Consider the following 15,864-nt stretch of genomic DNA (forward strand, 5'->3'; position numbering starts at 1 on the left):
CGACAGCTGCCATCTCCAAGTAGAATGGTTGCAAACCTGGGGTTCGCGGGGGGTATCGTTGGTATATACAAGTCGGCTCATCCAATGCCGTCCTAGAATTCCGCTCCGGCGGACAATTCAGGTTTCTTGAAGAGAAAAAGATGGCACTTGGCAGGCGTGTGATTGGGATGGGTGGTCTGATTCCAGATCAGAGTGTCGAGTAGCGACATCAAGAGACGTCAAAAAGGGCCGTTGGAAAATGTGGGTTGCAAAGGAAAGGCCGGACGTTGTTCCTTTTCAGAGGATCAAAGGCCCTTTCACTTGGTCGCCGTCGTATATGGCTCTGGGCTTGATCCTCTCTTGATCTCATCGTCGTGAGAACTAACAGGAGACTGCTCGCACTGCTCTCGGGGGCTGCTCTCGGGCGTTGGGAGTCGGATACAAGTGCAGTGTCTGAGCAAGGCCTCGCATCTTGCAAGCCTCTCCAGGAGATCTTGATTTGGACGTCTGCGCTTCCTTGGAGGAGCGGGCGTGCTGGGGGTGCAAACTGCTTTGAGCTTTGATGGTGAGTCTTCTAGAGATTGCCATTGACTGTCGAGGTGCCTTTACCTTGATGCAATTGGAGCATGGGCTCTTTCTATCGCACTTCTTCTTCCTTTGCTGGCAGAGAACACAAGCAAGAATCCTCTTGCCTGCCGCCTTCTTTGGTTGATCTGGGTTATTTGACGACATCTTGGTGGATGCTCGACCGTACCGGTCCACCGAATTCGAGACTGTGTCGGACATTTTTCGTATACGCTCTTTCCGAGAATTCGCATCTACGGGATTTGCGAGATGCTAGTTTTACAGAAGATGTCGGCTTTAAAAGTTTAAGCAGCATCAGCTTAAACTTTGGGATATCCAACTACCGTCTGAGCCCTTGGATGAGACCCCAGGATATCACGAGGGTCCACCAGGCCAGACCTTGATGCCCCATCAGGTAACAGATCATGCAACAATCCAGTGCACGGCTAGGTACAGGGGTGGAGAGATGTTATTGGAGGTTCGCAGTCCTCGAGGAGGGGTGGGCTCTGCCACACCCGGGCATCGGGTTCTAGATACGCCCCGAGGGAAATCTCCACTGTATCGTGACATTTGTTGTCGAGCAAGGGTGTCAGCTCGGAGTTGAACAATGCCAGGGAAACACTTTTCCTGACGGGTCGTTAGAAAACGCCGCTGGACCGCTGACACTCGTCGCTTTCGCATTTCGGATGTTGCGGTTTGCTTAAGCCCGCCTCTCCCTGAACTTCATAAGGCGAGGCTCCTCTGCGACTTTAAGCTCATGAGACATGGTTCCCAGTCCAGCTTAAGCACCCAATAGCGGATCCCGTCATATTCTTATTCTTTGGGGTACAAGGGTCCTTTACGACCCAGAAACCGAGTTTTCGGATGAGTCTACTGATGCACCAGTGAGGCCTTCACTGTCGTCCACCACTTATACGGACGTGTAAGCATCTATAGTTCTCACTCCAACTACAACACGAGCCCATCTACTAGTACTCTTGAACTCTACACATACCTTTACTCAAGATAGCTGTCTACTCATTCCACAATGGCATCCAATTCCCCGGAGGGCACCACCTTCCCGCCGGGAGACATCAATCTTGACCCAGCCGCCATACAACCTCCCAACCCTGAGACACATTCCAACATGGGGACCGACTCGACCGCCAATGACTCAGCATTGAAGGATACATCTACCGGCCCTGAAGCACGCAAGGAGACCGACACCCCAGTCCAGACAAGTACGGAAGATGAAGATGAGGACTCGGAGCTGGAACGCAGGCACAGCATCGTGCGTGACCTGGCACGACAGTACACTCACCAAAGCCAGATGTCCTCTGTTAGCGGAAACCCCTTTTTGATGGAAGATGAAGAAAGCCCCTTAAATCCCAGAAGCGAAAAGTTCAGGGCCCTCACCTGGGCAAAGTCAGTGGTCAAGCTCCTTCACGACAACGGCCTGTCATCTCGAAAAGCTGGCGTCTGCTACCAGAACCTCAACGTCTTTGGCTACGGGCAGCCTACCGACTACCAAAAGGATGTTGCGAATATCTGGTTCGAGGCAGCTAACTGGCCACGACAGTTGATGGGGTATGGAAAGACGCGGATTGATATTGTTCGCGACTTTGATGGTATCGTGCGGAATGGAGAGATGTTGGTGGTTCTTGGACCCCCTGGTGCTGGATGCTCGACGTTTCTCAAGACCATCAGTGGAGAGACAAGCGGTATTTACGTGAACGACGATGCGTACTTCAACTATCGAGGTAAGCCGTGGCAAGTGTGCATCTGTGGACGGCAAGCTAAATGCAACGACAGGAATCACGGCAGAGGAAATGCACATCCAGCATCGTGGTGAAGCCATTTACACGGCCGAAGTCGATGTGCACTTCCCGCAACTGAGCGTCGGCGACACCCTCGATTTTGCAGCCCACGCCAGAGCCCCAAGAGATGTTCCAGCTGGTATCGACAAGGAGACCTTCGTTCGCCATCTCCGTGACGTCGTCATGGCCATGTACGGCATCACCCACACAGTCAACACCCGTGTTGGTAACGAATACGTCCGCGGCGTGTCCGGCGGAGAACGCAAGCGCGTAACCATCGCAGAAGCTTCACTCAGCGGCGCCCCCCTACAATGCTGGGACAACAGCACCCGAGGTCTCGACTCTGCCAACGCGGTAGAGTTTTGCAAGACCTTGCGCCTTCAGACGGAATTATTCGACACTGCGGCTCTTGTATCGATTTATCAAGCCCCACAGGCCGCGTATGATGTTTTTGACAAAGCGTTGGTTCTGTACGAGGGTCGACAGATTTACTTTGGTCCTACCAACGAAGCGAAGCACTATTTTATGGATCTCGGCTTTGACTGCCCAGCCCGTCAAACAACACCCGATTTCCTGACGTCCATGACAAGTCCCCAGGAGCGAGTTATTCGAAAAGGCTTTGAAGCTCGCGCCCCGAGAACCCCAGACGAGTTTGCAGCAGCCTGGAAGAATTCCGCAGCCTACACCAAGCTTCAGCAAGAAATCGAAGAGTACAAGCAAGAGTTCCCCATCAACGGACCTGAGGCAGAGCAGTTCCGACAAATCAAGCGTGCCGTGCAAGCCAAGAACCAGCGTCTCAAGAGTCCCTACACCCTGAGCTACGGACAACAGACGTCTCTCTGTGTGTGGCGAGGCTTCAGGAGGTTGGTCTGCGATCCGGCTTTGACGCTCTCGATGCTTTTTGGAAACTTTTTCATGGCCTTGATCGTTGGAAGTGTTTTCTACAACCTGGATCAGTCGACGGGTAGCTTCTACCAGAGAGGTGCCTTGGTCTTTATGGCTTGTCTGTCGAATGCTTTTGCGAGTGCCCTGGAAGTACGGCAGATCCCCCCCCCTCTTCAAAGACCTCAATACTAATAGTGATGCAAGATTCTCACCCTCTACTCCCAACGTCCCATCGTTGAGAAACACAACCGCTACGCCTTGTATCACCCGTCAGCAGAAGCAGTTGCCTCTATGCTCTGTGATTTACCGTACAAGGTCCTGAACGCCATTGTTTACAACCTCACGCTGTATTTCATGACCAACCTGCGTCGAGAACCGGGAGCCTTCTTTTACTTCCTCCTCATGACGTTCCTCGTAACGCTCTGCATGTCGATGATTTTCCGCACCATCGGTTCAGCTTCAAGGACTCTTTCGCAAGCCATGGTTCCCTCGTCCATTCTCATCCTAGCTTTGGTTACGTTTACTGGCTTCATCATTCAGATCGACTACATGTTGGATTGGTGTCGATGGATCAACTACGTCAACCCCCTCGCATACGCCTTTGAATCGCTCATGGTCAACGAATTCCACGACCGAAAATTCGAATGCAACGTCTTTGTCCCCGCATACCCTGACGCAGACCCAATAAATCGCGTCTGCTCGACCGTTGGTTCCGTCCAGGGCGAGCCAATGGTCGACGGAGACGCCTACATCAACCTGTCCTTCAAATACTACCACGCGCACAAGTGGCGCAACGTGGGAATCGTCATCGCCTTCACAATCTTCTTCCTCATAACCTACATGGCCTTTGCCGAATTCGTCAGCGCCAAGAAGTCCAAGGGCGAGGTTCTCGTGTTCCGAAAAGGCCACAAGCTCGCAGGAGGAAGGGGAAACGATGCCGAGTCAAGCCCAGCCGGTCGCGGGGCCATCACCGAGAAGGAGGGTTATGGAGAGGGACAGCCTTCCAACTTTCAGTCGACTAGTGTTTTCCATTGGAACAATGTGTGCTATGATGTCAAGATCAAGAGCGAGAACAGGCGGATTCTGGATAACGTTGCTGGTTGGGTCAAACCCGGTACAATGACGGCTTTGATGGTACGTCTTCCTTTTTGAATGTGTAAGAATTGCTATTTACATGTTGTAGGGCGTTTCTGGAGCTGGAAAGACCACGCTTCTCGACTGTCTCGCTGACCGAACGAGCATGGGTGTCATCTCAGGAGACATCCTAGTCGATGACGAACTCCGCGACGCATCCTTCCAACGAAAGACCGGCTACGTTCAGCAACAGGACCTTCATCTGTCAACTACAACCGTTCGCGAAGCTCTCAACTTCTCTGCTCTCATGCGTCAGCCAAAGCACATCCCAACGAAGGAAAAGCTAGCCTATGTCGACGAAGTCATCAAAATGCTTGACATGCAAGACTATTCAGAAGCAGTGGTCGGAATTCTCGGCGAAGGACTCAACGTCGAACAACGAAAACGCCTCACGATCGGTGTCGAGCTAGCCGCAAAGCCCCCAGTTTTGCTCTTTGTCGACGAGCCAACGTCAGGTCTCGACTCTCAGACATCGTGGGCCATTCTCGATCTGTTGGAAAAGCTTGCCCGAAGCGGTCAGGCTATTCTATGTACCATTCATCAACCTTCAGCTATTCTCTTCCAGCGCTTCGATCGACTGTTGTTCCTGGCCAGTGGCGGAAAGACGGTTTACTTTGGCGACATTGGAGACCATTCCCGGTCCATGATTGACTATTTCGAAAAGAACGGCGCGGATCCTTGTTCGCCAGACGCCAACCCAGCTGAATGGATGCTTGAAGTCATCGGAGCAGCCCCAGGCTCAGAGACGGAACTCGACTGGCCCCAGGTTTGGAGAGATTCGCCCAAACACGCCGCAGTCCAGGAACATCTCAAGGAGCTATCCCACCATCACATCGAAAAGGACACAGATACATCCTCATACGATGAATTCGCAGCCGACTTCAAAACCCAGCTTGTCCAGGTTACGCGTCGTGTCTTTGAGCAATATTGGCGAACGCCCTCATACATCTACTCCAAGGCAGCCCTCTGCGTCCTCGTGGCTTTATTCGTCGGCTTCGTCTTTTACAACGCGCCAAACACGACTCTCGGCTTGCAGAATCAGATGTTTGCCATCTTCCAGATCCTAACCGTGTTTGGACAAATGGTGCAACAGACCATGCCGCATTTCGTCATCCAGAGAGATCTCTACGAAGTGAGGGAGCGTCCATCAAAGACGTACGGCTGGCAGGTCTTTATCCTGAGTCAAATCATCGTTGAAATCCCCTGGAACACGGTCATGGCCGCTTTGATGTACTTCTGTTGGTACTATCCCATCGGACTGTATCGCAACGCAGAGCCTTCTGATGCCGTCGCTGAACGAGGCGCCCTCATGTTCCTGCTGCTTCTGGCCTTCATGATTTTCACCTGCACCTTTACCGACTTTGTCATCGCGGGTTGCGGATCAGCAGAGACGGGCGGCAACATAGCGAACCTGCTCTTCATGATGTGTCTCATCTTCTGTGGTGTCCTCGCACCCCCAAGCTCCCTCCCTCGCTTCTGGATCTTCATGTACCGCGTCAGTCCGTTCACATACTTAGTGTCTGCCATCTTATCCACAGCCGTGGCGAATACAAAGGCCGAATGTGCACCCAACGAATACATCCAGTTCCCGCCACCATCAGGACAGACTTGTCAAGAGTACATGGATCCTTATATGAGCAAGGCTGGCGGTTATCTGACGGACCCCAACAACACCAACGAGTGCACCTACTGCACCATCGGCGACACGAATCTGTTCCTTGCTGGCGTTCAGTCTGACTATGCAGACAGGTGGAGGAACTTCGGTCTGATGTGGGTGTATATCATCTTTAATATCTGCGGCGCATTGGCTCTCTATTGGCTTGTCAGGGTTCCCAAGAACAAGAAGGGCAAGAAGCAGAAGAAGGAATAGGAGTGGTAAGGGGCTTGAAGCGCGCAAGATCGCGGCAACATAGACGGGTTCATTGTTTTGTTTTATTTAGTTACCATAACCGTTACTTTCAGCAAGTGTATTTCCTAATATAATAACCAAAAGATGGCTGGTTTCCCATGCGTTGACGACTTCTTTTGGTAGACTTGTGAGCGACAAACTAGGATCGGGCGTGATTTACATCTAGCTATTTGTTACCATCCAGGTCTTGGTGTTTTTGTCGACAAAACAGAATCAGGCGCGATTTATATATTGCTATTTGCGACGTACTTACCCTCTGGTAAGCGAAAACAAAACCTTCGGGGAAAGAAGAACATTGATCACAGTTGCTAGCAGGTAGATATCAATAAGTAGTTCATAGTAACTAAATGCATTATTCTACCACACCTGTTACTCCTTTCACTGTGTGCGTAATTAATTATCTTATTATTGCGAAGATAAGACTCCTCTATCCTATAGTGGGTGATACCTACTCGTGTTTTGCAAGGAGAATATCGACGCAGAGCATCGCCGCTTTTATAGAGGGTAGCTTAGGCTCGCCTCAGGCGCAGCTCAGCCGGTCCTCACCCCAGCTCAGGCGCCCCACCCAAGGATCTAAAAATACCTTCTATGCAAGCATGGGTATCCAAAACCATAACCCTCTAACCCTAGTCGAGCGCGCAGTCATCAACCTGGAGGTGCTAACGGATGGGTCTGGGAGAGTCTTATCTCACCAGGAAGGTGGGACAGCTGTACTGCCCAGAATGTCTGCCCAGGATTCGTTTATGTTCTCTATAAGAGGGCGGCGCTGTCGCCTGTCGTTTTCAATATCAGAGAGTTTATCCGCGGCAGTTATCTTGCCTTGCCAATTTTGTTCTCCTACTCTTGCACGAGAGATTGCCCCGAGAAGAAACAACATATCTTACTGTATATGTGTTCCTTGACGATGTGGTTCATGCCCTCTTTATTGAGGAGGATTATGATAATCAATAATGACTAGGTATTTGACGATGTATATGGATAAAGACGCGACAGTCTGACCCGTGAGCTGCCCAATCTCAAGCCATGATCATTTGCGGTGAAAGGCATATCCCTTAGTCCACGCCATATGCTCTAAGGGTATCACACCTTGAAAAATCTAGTTTCAGACGCATGATGACATTCTAATTTCTATTTGCTAGAAGATCGCGGTCTCATGCTATCCTTAACTCGACATGACATAGTACGAACTAAGGAAAACGACAAGTTTCAAGCTCCTGGGGTTTGCTCATTCCATGGTACTTAACCATAGGAAATACCTAAATCTTACTAGGTTGTAACGGTTATGCCAATGACCGCTATACCATAGGGCAAAAGATTAGTTAATAATCGCATTGGTTGCAATTATTATAGCACGCAACAGCTCTTTTAAGCACTATACGGGGGACCAAGCCGTGACACTACACCTTTCTACGAGGTCATGAGGATGAACCGGCCAAGGTCTTGATTGACTCTTCGAGACCACTTGCTCTCGCGCGCTGTGCAATCCACATTGTCCCCGCATTCTTGTCTATTGCCTTGATCACTCTCAACCTCACCGGTTATTTCATTGGAGATGAGTTACAAGGCGACCATGATGAGGATGACCTCAAGCTTGGGTTGCTGCAGATTGGCGCTAAGGTCCAAGTAAGTTTCCAGAGGAATGGGTGGGCTATTCTTGAATCTGACCATTGTTCTATTGTTAGGAGCTCCTCGTAGTGGCGAGTTTCGGATCTGTGATATTCCATGTCCTCCGATCCGAGCTGGTGTGTGGTGATGGTGTACCGCTTGGCCTCCTCGTTTCAGGATGGACTTTTGCACAGGTCAAGTAAGCACCTTTACGGAGAGGGAAGCATCCCTTGCGCTGACTCATTACTTTTCCAGCTATTTTTGGTCGGCCGAATTCTGGGGAGGCATGCGCTGCACCCAGATCATGTCTCGAAAACAGCGATGGAGGCGACGTGGTTTCGTTGCTCTCGTTTTGATTGGAGGCTCATTGGCGCTCCTTGCTGGTCCAGCGACTGCATTGCTTATGATACCCAGAAGCCAAGATTGGCCTGTCGGCGGTGGAATATTTTGGCTAAATGGTGAGGACTGAAGATTCCCTGGCTGGACTATTCATAACCGTATAACTAGGGAGCAACGACCAACTATGGCCTACGAATTTGGACGCTGGATATTACGCTGGCGTCAACTGTTCAGATCAAACTGTTTAGTTCTTAGATAATAGGTGTCCTGCAGCAGGCTTTCTCCCTCTATATCAGCGTTACAACACCTGGTATAAGCGTCAAAACACGGGCTATTCGTTTGAGTTGCGTGATTCAAATCTTAGGAAGAGCATGTATGCGAGGCCGTCACTAATATCAGATGCCAATACGTGGTCATTCACGGCTCATGCGGCCACTGCCACCTTACAGGATGCAATGCGAGGCCTCCACAACGACGCCCTCGTATATATGAGTGCTACTCACCCTCAAGAACCTCCCTTCCCAGGCCACTTGATGTGGGCAGAGTTGATGCGATTCGAGGTTGAGACAAAAGTGCCCGCTGTGCGCGTGCTCTGTGAGCCTCAGGGTATGCTGGACCTCTCAGCCGACAACCTGACCATGAAGTTCCCCAACATTGCTGCATATGATGCGTATTGGTTGGGCCGACCACCGCCGATGCAAAGATCCCCCTTTCCTGCGCCTAAAGTAGATCTAGTCGATATTCTGGAGCCTGTACAGCGGCACCTTTTCGCGCGAGGCATCTTACACAACCAGAAGGCGCTCCTAAGCGATGATATCTTCAGCCAAAATCGTTCGACGCTCATCATCCCCGTCGATATGAAGGAACACAGTGAGTCTGCGCTTGGCCTGGCTATGTTCTTTGGAGCTGCGTGGAATCGAACAGATGTTGATGGCAACTTACTGCCATCAAACTCGGTGGCATGTTCTGTCGATGCTCGGTGGGCCAACGCGAAGACAGTGATGGAAATGACAGCGAATACCCAACTGGATCATGAGTATACGTTAGGCAGGGCGAGGAACTTGGTTGAAACTGACTTGCTATTCTCGCATCTCATCGGATACTATCGCTGGAAGCCTCCGCCGATGCCGGTGGTTAGAATGTCTCCTAGCTGGTACGACTTACTAGCACCTGTGTTGCCCGATGCTCAGTCATCTGCAGCGGCCGGACTTCCCTGGATGCCAGCCTCAGGATCGAAACAAACCGCTCTTGAACCGGTGTTGAGCATGACTTACAAACCGGTCGACAGCGGACAGACGGAATTTGAGGGTCTTCTCGCCACGACATTGGCAGATGGCCTATCTCGTTGTGGCCTCATACCAAACCATAACGGCAGCCGCTTCCTTGAGGCCTGGCAATTTGGTGCTTGGGATACTGAGAATGAAGACCAGGCAAGGACAATGATTCGAAAGGGAAATCCAGTGGAGAGCTTTCCAGAACCATCGATTCTCAAGTCTGGAAATATAACCCGGATGGAGATGAAAGCTACTTATAAGGGCTACGTCATGTCTGCGACAGGCTGGTTCGACTACCTCTCCATCGCCGCACTGCTGTTCCACGCTATCATCGCGCTGCTGCACACTATCCTTGTGGTCTATCACGGCAAGACAAGTGGTGCATGGGATACAATTCTGGAGCTGGTCATCTTGACATAGATGTCGTCGCCGCCTCAGGAATCTCTCCTCGTGAGCGCGTCGGCCGGCATACGATCGTTCAAGACGGTGAAGCTGGTCGCATGGGTCGAAGCGCCGCAACAAGGAGGAATAGGACACGAATCGGGAGGAGAGCTTCAAATGAGATTCAGGGATCATATGGATCATCGAGATGCCGACCTCAAGCCAAGCGTTGGGAAGGTGTATGGTAGTTCGGTGACTGAGGATGAAGTGCGACGTCTACATCGAAGGAAGGTGTGATTTTATATCCAGGTTTCATTTGGCTTATTGGGGTCAGCTTTGCCGTTTCGGTGGTCAAGGCGGCGAGGTTCTTGAGCAGAAGGTTGTCGATCTGGTAGTTCTTGAGGAAACTGTTGGAGAAAAGATAGACTGTTTATTGAAGGACCTGCAGCAAAGGTTGCGTCTGTGATAGCTGCTGTATAACATATAAGCAACTGTAACTCTTCTCTTTCCTGTGAGGCCCGTTACGATATTCCGGTGCGCTATTGAATCTTCGCTCGCTTAAATAGCAGCAAAACTGATCAAAGCATGACTAGCGGTGCCTTCAAAAGAGAAGAAATAGCAATACTACTCTCAGGATAACTGCCGTTGAGAGATAAGCCCTGGCCTTGTCATGGCTAATCCTGAACTCGGGACCCGCCGTCGCTTTCTTCGGTTCCGTTTCGAGGCCCCAAGTATAGGATATCATGCAACACCTGCTTCCACGCACTATCACCACCATTTTCTACATTTTCCAAACGCCACCAGTACTTGACCTTCACTAATAAGCCTCTCTCACCACCATCATCCGTCCACATATTTACTCTTAAACCTGTCCAGTTCTCTGCTTTCGCCCTCGCCTGTAGCTCCTCCATAGATGAAAACCCGGCAGGAATGATGTGCCTTGCGTCTCCGAATTCGTTGGCTTCATCTCCTGTAAGGGGTCGAACGGTGTAATAGCTGGCTTTGGTTGTAGTCGCCTCCGTGCCTTTAAAGTCCCAGCCCGCTTCTCGGAGAATGCGCTCAACTATTTCTCCGGATTCATCCAGATATCGAACAATGGTGTATCTATCTTGAGCAGCGTAGCTAGGGTCTTGCCGGCATATCTGGCGGCAATCTGCAGAGTAGAAGAGCCCCTTGTCTCTATTATCCTTTGTCTGTCGATACTGGTGGTAGATTTCGCATAGGTGCTTGAACAAGGGAGAGGTTTCGCTGAGTGCCATGGTGACAGATGTGTAAATTCAGCAAGTAGGGATATGACAGAGGGGTGGGTTGCTGTTCTTTATACGTATGTCTAAGCACGTGATGTAAGATTTTAGCTGTTTAATAAGTAACCGAGGTCTACTTGTTGGAATACGAATCGTCGATATGAGCCATTGAGGTTACGTTAGTAGACATATGCATCTCTTCATTGAAGTTTGTATAGGTATCCAGCCTATCTGGAAACATATTTACAACCAGACTGCCCTGATCTAAGATGCGCCCTCACATCTTTGAAATTATCAAATTCCTCGTCTCGACGCTCTCACGGGGAGGTGCGTCAGCTTCTGCCAATGGGTTCTCCACAGATACATGAGGATAGTCTCAACCCGGATGTTAGCCCCAAATGTTTATTAGCTGGGCAAGCCTACTTATATCTCGCGTTGGACCCCGATCGACTGTCGTATGTCATGAACAGGAACGGTTCATCTGATCGCTGTTTAGGCAACCAAAACCAACGCTGATTCTTACTGTGCTTTAGACTGTATATCTCCTGGTTCCACGTTGGGTATATCCTGTTAGTGGCGACAAGGTCGGTTGGGCCGATCGAGGTGTAATCGCATATCGTAGGAGGAAGGCGGTTCTAAACCCAACTGGTACCATAGAGCAAGGGATCTAAGCCTGGATACTTGTCTAACGCATATTCCCGCCTTTGGTCTCATAATGATACGAGTATGAAAGCAGGCTCTGTCTCTGTGGTTGCGATTGGTTATAAATCCTCCTCGGTGAGAAGCTGAATGATATCAGTAACATTGCACAATGTCCTACGAATTGCGTGGCGTGATCAGTGCTCCGCACGAGTTCCGGGCGCTTTAATCTCCATAGCCTCTTTGTCTCGCCGCCTTGCCACGTACCTTTCCCTCAGCTCGTTACTGGCAGTCTTGAAACGAGCAGAATGCGGATAAACAAGCCAGCGTCTGACACACCCGCGCCGGGGCATGTCTTATGAGTAAGCACCTGGCCTCAGTAAGCCTGATTTGACTGAAATGGGCCTTAGTGACGAGATATACTCGGAGTCTTGGAACGAGGCACTTCGGAGGTGCGAGAGCACGCTAGAGCCCTAAGACTATAGCCGTACTTTGTAGGTCTAGTCTCTTAAGAACTTCCGCGATGAGTTGACAATGCTTCTTACCAAGCACCCAGACAAACGATCGAGGGTTATAATCGATTTAATCTATCCCACCTTAGATCGCTATAAGAAGTTTGCCTAGAACTTTGTTAAGATGATGGAAAAGTTAGTTAACACTTCTATGATATAGGGTCTTCTGTTTCTCGTTTTCAAGGTAAAACCAGTCACTGAAGGCCGTCTTTAATAAAATGCTGAGTATGTTGCGTCAAGCTCGCGCTGGCTAGTTCGAGTACAGGCCCCGTTAGCCCTCTCGACCTCATTACGACGTCGCTCAAGAAGATCGGCTACAAGCTTCGAGCGATAAATATGTTCAGTGAAGGCATTACTGACTTTGGAAAGGTCAAGGATGATACTTTTGAGATAAAAAAGGAGATTGTCATCTTATAGTTGTAGATCATTATGATCTTTCGCAACGAAGGACGGGAAGACGAAGGCAAGTTACACCTGACCAGCCAACGGCTTGGCCTTGTAGTCGAAGACTTGTGGCTAATGTCATCACAGCCCGACTCGGACTTGAGGAGAGTGCAATGCAGACCCTAACTGCCAAGCTTGATGCCGTGTATAGAAATATCGACGCCGCGGTTCAGCGCATCGAAAAGGTGGCTGAGATGATGGAAAGACAAGCGCGTACTTTGTACGACAGAACCATCTACAACCGTCTGTTGGCACTCGAGGTGTCTAAACAGGAGAGTGCCACTTTGCCATGCAACACGCTCCCTGTGGCCGAAAACCGTCGATTCTATGGCCGCCAGGACATTCTAAAAGAGCTCGACCGTTATCTGCAACCTGCAGATACCACCACTCCCCTTTCCTCCATCGCGCTATACGGACTCGGCGGCATCGGGAAAACACAGACAGCGCTTGCTTACGCATACCAAAAACTCGACGACCTCGACGCAGTCTTCTGGATTCCGGCAGAGAACGAGTACTCTATCCAGCAAGGTTTCAGCAAGGTTGCCGTCGATGCCCTTCAGCTCGAGAAAGCACGGCCTCGGGCTCATCAGGAGAACATGATACTGGTGCTAAACTGGCTTCAAAAGACATATATGACAACACAGCTTTCCTCGCTCAAAGTCTAACCGTATTCTAGCCGCCAAGTAGCTTCTGATATTTGACAATGTTGACCAGCACGACGTCCTCGACAACTGCTGGCCTGCTTCCCAACATGGCGCTGTTCTTGTTACCACTCGAGACGTCCTCGTAGCCACGCTTCCCATCGACACTGGGCGCGAAGTAAACGAATTCGGAGTCGAAGAGGGAGCGGGGTTTCTACTTCACATGACGCCCCAGAGAGCACGCGCCGACGGCGAACTAGAGGCAGCCCGGGGAGTGACCAAGCAGCTTGGTGGCCTGCCTCTTGCCCTCAACCAGATGGCGGCGCTCATAAATGCTAGAAACTATTCTATTAAGGACTTTGGTGCGCTGTACTCCAAAAATGAGCAACGCCTTCACAAGCAGCGGAAGAACGGCTGGAAGTACATTGGCTACCAGCATGGCCTTGACACCATGTGGGAGATCTCATTCTCCAACCTTAGAGACGACGCTCGTGCCTATCTGGGGGTCTCGAGTTTCTTCTCCCCGGTTTAGTACCGTCAGAGATATTCACAGCCAAGGAAGTTGAAGCACTCACCCCTTTGCTTTCGTTTTATGAAGATGAGTTCAGGTGGGTGATTAACTTCTACAGAGGCAATGGTATGCTGGCTGACAAAATCAAGCCTTAATAATGCTCTCGAAGAACTAACTCATTATGCTTTGGTAAGAAAGAATATCGAAAAGGACACATTTCGGATTCATCGATTGGTCCAAGCAGAATACCAATCCAGGATAGAGAACCCGCAGGAACAGTTTAAGGCTGCTACTCAATTGCTGCTCAAGAAGTTGAATGGGTTCTATATGAGCACTATATCCCTCAGGTTCTCTCGCTTGCTCGGAACTATAACGAGTCACGGGCTAAGCCACGTCCTCTCCGCCCTAACATAGACTTTGTTAGGCTCCTTACTAACGCTGCCAAGTATGTTATCAACCCTTGGGGGCTAGTGGCGGGCTGACCCTTGAATAGTGCGATCCACGATAACGACACAACCAATTCTGTTCCTAGGTTGCTTTATACCGCCGACTTCGCGTTTTATGCATGCCCCAAAGATAGACAAGACCGCCTACTCTAGGCATTCCTATAATCCCTACAGTGCATGTACTATTTCTGCACATCCGAGTTTAATAGGTCTGAGAAGGAAATGAGCGAGGGTCTTAAGATACGACTCGAGCTGCTTCCCCACAACGACTTGCTTCTTGCACTCGCTTACAGCTGGCTCGGAATAGCCGTAGGCTGCCAAGAGCGTTACTCGGAAGGCCTTGACCTGCTTCTCAAAGCTGGGAAAGTGCTCGAGGGCCCAGCTAGGGAGGTTCCCAAGAGAAAGCTCATCTAGGGCTATAATACTTCGCGCAACTACTATTGCATGGGACGATACGAGGAGGCCGATCGTCTCTTAACGACAGCATTAGCGGATGCCGACAGGCTCCAGAGCTGGTACATGCAGGTCTAGTACGTCAAGAACCCCCTCTACCGTCATTCAGTGTTATTGCCAAAAGACGCATGTGTTTTCTAACAGGTCTCAGTGGCCATCTCACCTTCGCTTCCCTTCAAACGAGAATGAACCGACTTGGGGACGCAAGAAGCCATGTTGACAAGGCCAAGAAAATCCTAGAGACCTCTGGTATTGCTGCGCGCTTCAGTTGGCTGAGTTCGTATTGCGCCTATCGCTCAGGAGATGTAGCGATGAAGCAGGGCCGCTTTAAGGATGCCATGTAAGCGAATGTCTTCTTAATTACCAGTAATGATAGGTTGCTAAGCACTCACGCAGCGAGGAGACGGAGAAGGCAATGGCTATCGGGAAACGGGTTAAAGTTCCCCCAGGTATCCTTTGTAGATGCACCCATGCCTACTCAAAAGTTTTATCAACTGATCCTTCGCGGAGGGAGGAGTCGGAGAGGCAGCGGTTAGAAGCTAGACGGTTGCGATCACAACTGCCGGACGGTGGTGGCGACTTAGATGATGAGAGTGATGCTGCCTTTGAAAGGTTTGTTAAGATGGATCATCGATGAAGGAAATGCTATTTAGAGGGATATAGAGAATGAAAGTACAAGTAGTCCCTGGGTAAGAGTCGCACGTATGTCAAGGTGCGGCCGCAGGTCTTACTAAAATACCTGTCAAACAAGAGGTGGCATGGCCATTGTCAGACACCGAGTTACCACACCCCAACCATCTGGTTATCACGCAGCTGCTCCCACCTGCAATACCTGAAACGATAACCCGAGCCAACCTGGCAACAACGTCCAGAACCTCGGCTGACGAGTTGATGCTGAATGGATTGAGCTCCTGCTGTAGATGTTGTGTATGATTGCGAGCCGTTGAAGGCTTGACCCATATCATCACTTCATCTTCTGTATTCGTGTCGTCGCTAGAAATCCAGACAGCACAGTCAATAGATGGTCCAGTAGCTGAGAGTACCTCTTTGCCGCAAGGCGATATAGCGACTGCTAGAGAAGCGGGAGAGGTTTTACCGCGGTTTCTGC

General features: G+C 50.3%; 5 protein-coding genes across 5 annotated transcripts; 3 read left to right on the forward strand and 2 right to left on the reverse strand.

The window, feature by feature from the left end:
• Positions 1–360: 360 nt before the first annotated feature.
• Positions 361–711, reverse strand: MRS44_008544 (uncharacterized protein; the record flags this gene model as incomplete). The annotated part of the gene is made up of 1 exon (XM_065620973.1): positions 361–711. The coding sequence occupies one exon, from the start codon at positions 709–711 to the stop codon at positions 361–363; it is 351 nt and encodes a 116-aa protein (XP_065477045.1).
• An 859-nt stretch (positions 712–1,570) lies between these two features.
• Positions 1,571–6,228, forward strand: MRS44_008545 (uncharacterized protein; the record flags this gene model as incomplete). Its single annotated transcript, XM_046272741.2, has 4 exons — positions 1,571–2,282; positions 2,335–3,374; positions 3,429–4,358; positions 4,408–6,228. 4 exons carry the CDS (start codon positions 1,571–1,573, stop codon positions 6,226–6,228), a joined length of 4,503 nt encoding a protein of 1,500 aa, XP_046131996.2.
• Positions 6,229–8,666: 2,438 nt separating this feature from the next.
• Positions 8,667–9,905, forward strand: MRS44_008546 (uncharacterized protein; the record flags this gene model as incomplete). Its single annotated transcript, XM_065620974.1, has 1 exon — positions 8,667–9,905. One exon carries the CDS (start codon positions 8,667–8,669, stop codon positions 9,903–9,905), a length of 1,239 nt encoding a protein of 412 aa, XP_065477046.1.
• A 635-nt stretch (positions 9,906–10,540) lies between these two features.
• Positions 10,541–11,125, reverse strand: MRS44_008547 (uncharacterized protein; the record flags this gene model as incomplete). The annotated part of the gene is made up of 1 exon (XM_065620975.1): positions 10,541–11,125. The coding sequence occupies one exon, from the start codon at positions 11,123–11,125 to the stop codon at positions 10,541–10,543; it is 585 nt and encodes a 194-aa protein (XP_065477047.1).
• Positions 11,126–12,818: 1,693 nt separating this feature from the next.
• MRS44_008548 (uncharacterized protein) lies at positions 12,819–14,717 on the forward strand (the record flags this gene model as incomplete). Its single annotated transcript, XM_065620976.1, has 6 exons — positions 12,819–13,364; positions 13,420–13,858; positions 13,900–13,954; positions 14,007–14,046; positions 14,205–14,302; positions 14,513–14,717. 6 exons carry the CDS (start codon positions 12,819–12,821, stop codon positions 14,715–14,717), a joined length of 1,383 nt encoding a protein of 460 aa, XP_065477048.1.
• Between the last annotated feature and the right edge of the window lie 1,147 nt (positions 14,718–15,864).

This window comes from Fusarium solani (genome assembly GCF_023522795.1).
Source record: "Fusarium solani strain SB1 chromosome Unknown bctg00000005, whole genome shotgun sequence".
NCBI classification, from domain to species: domain Eukaryota; kingdom Fungi; phylum Ascomycota; class Sordariomycetes; order Hypocreales; family Nectriaceae; genus Fusarium; species Fusarium solani.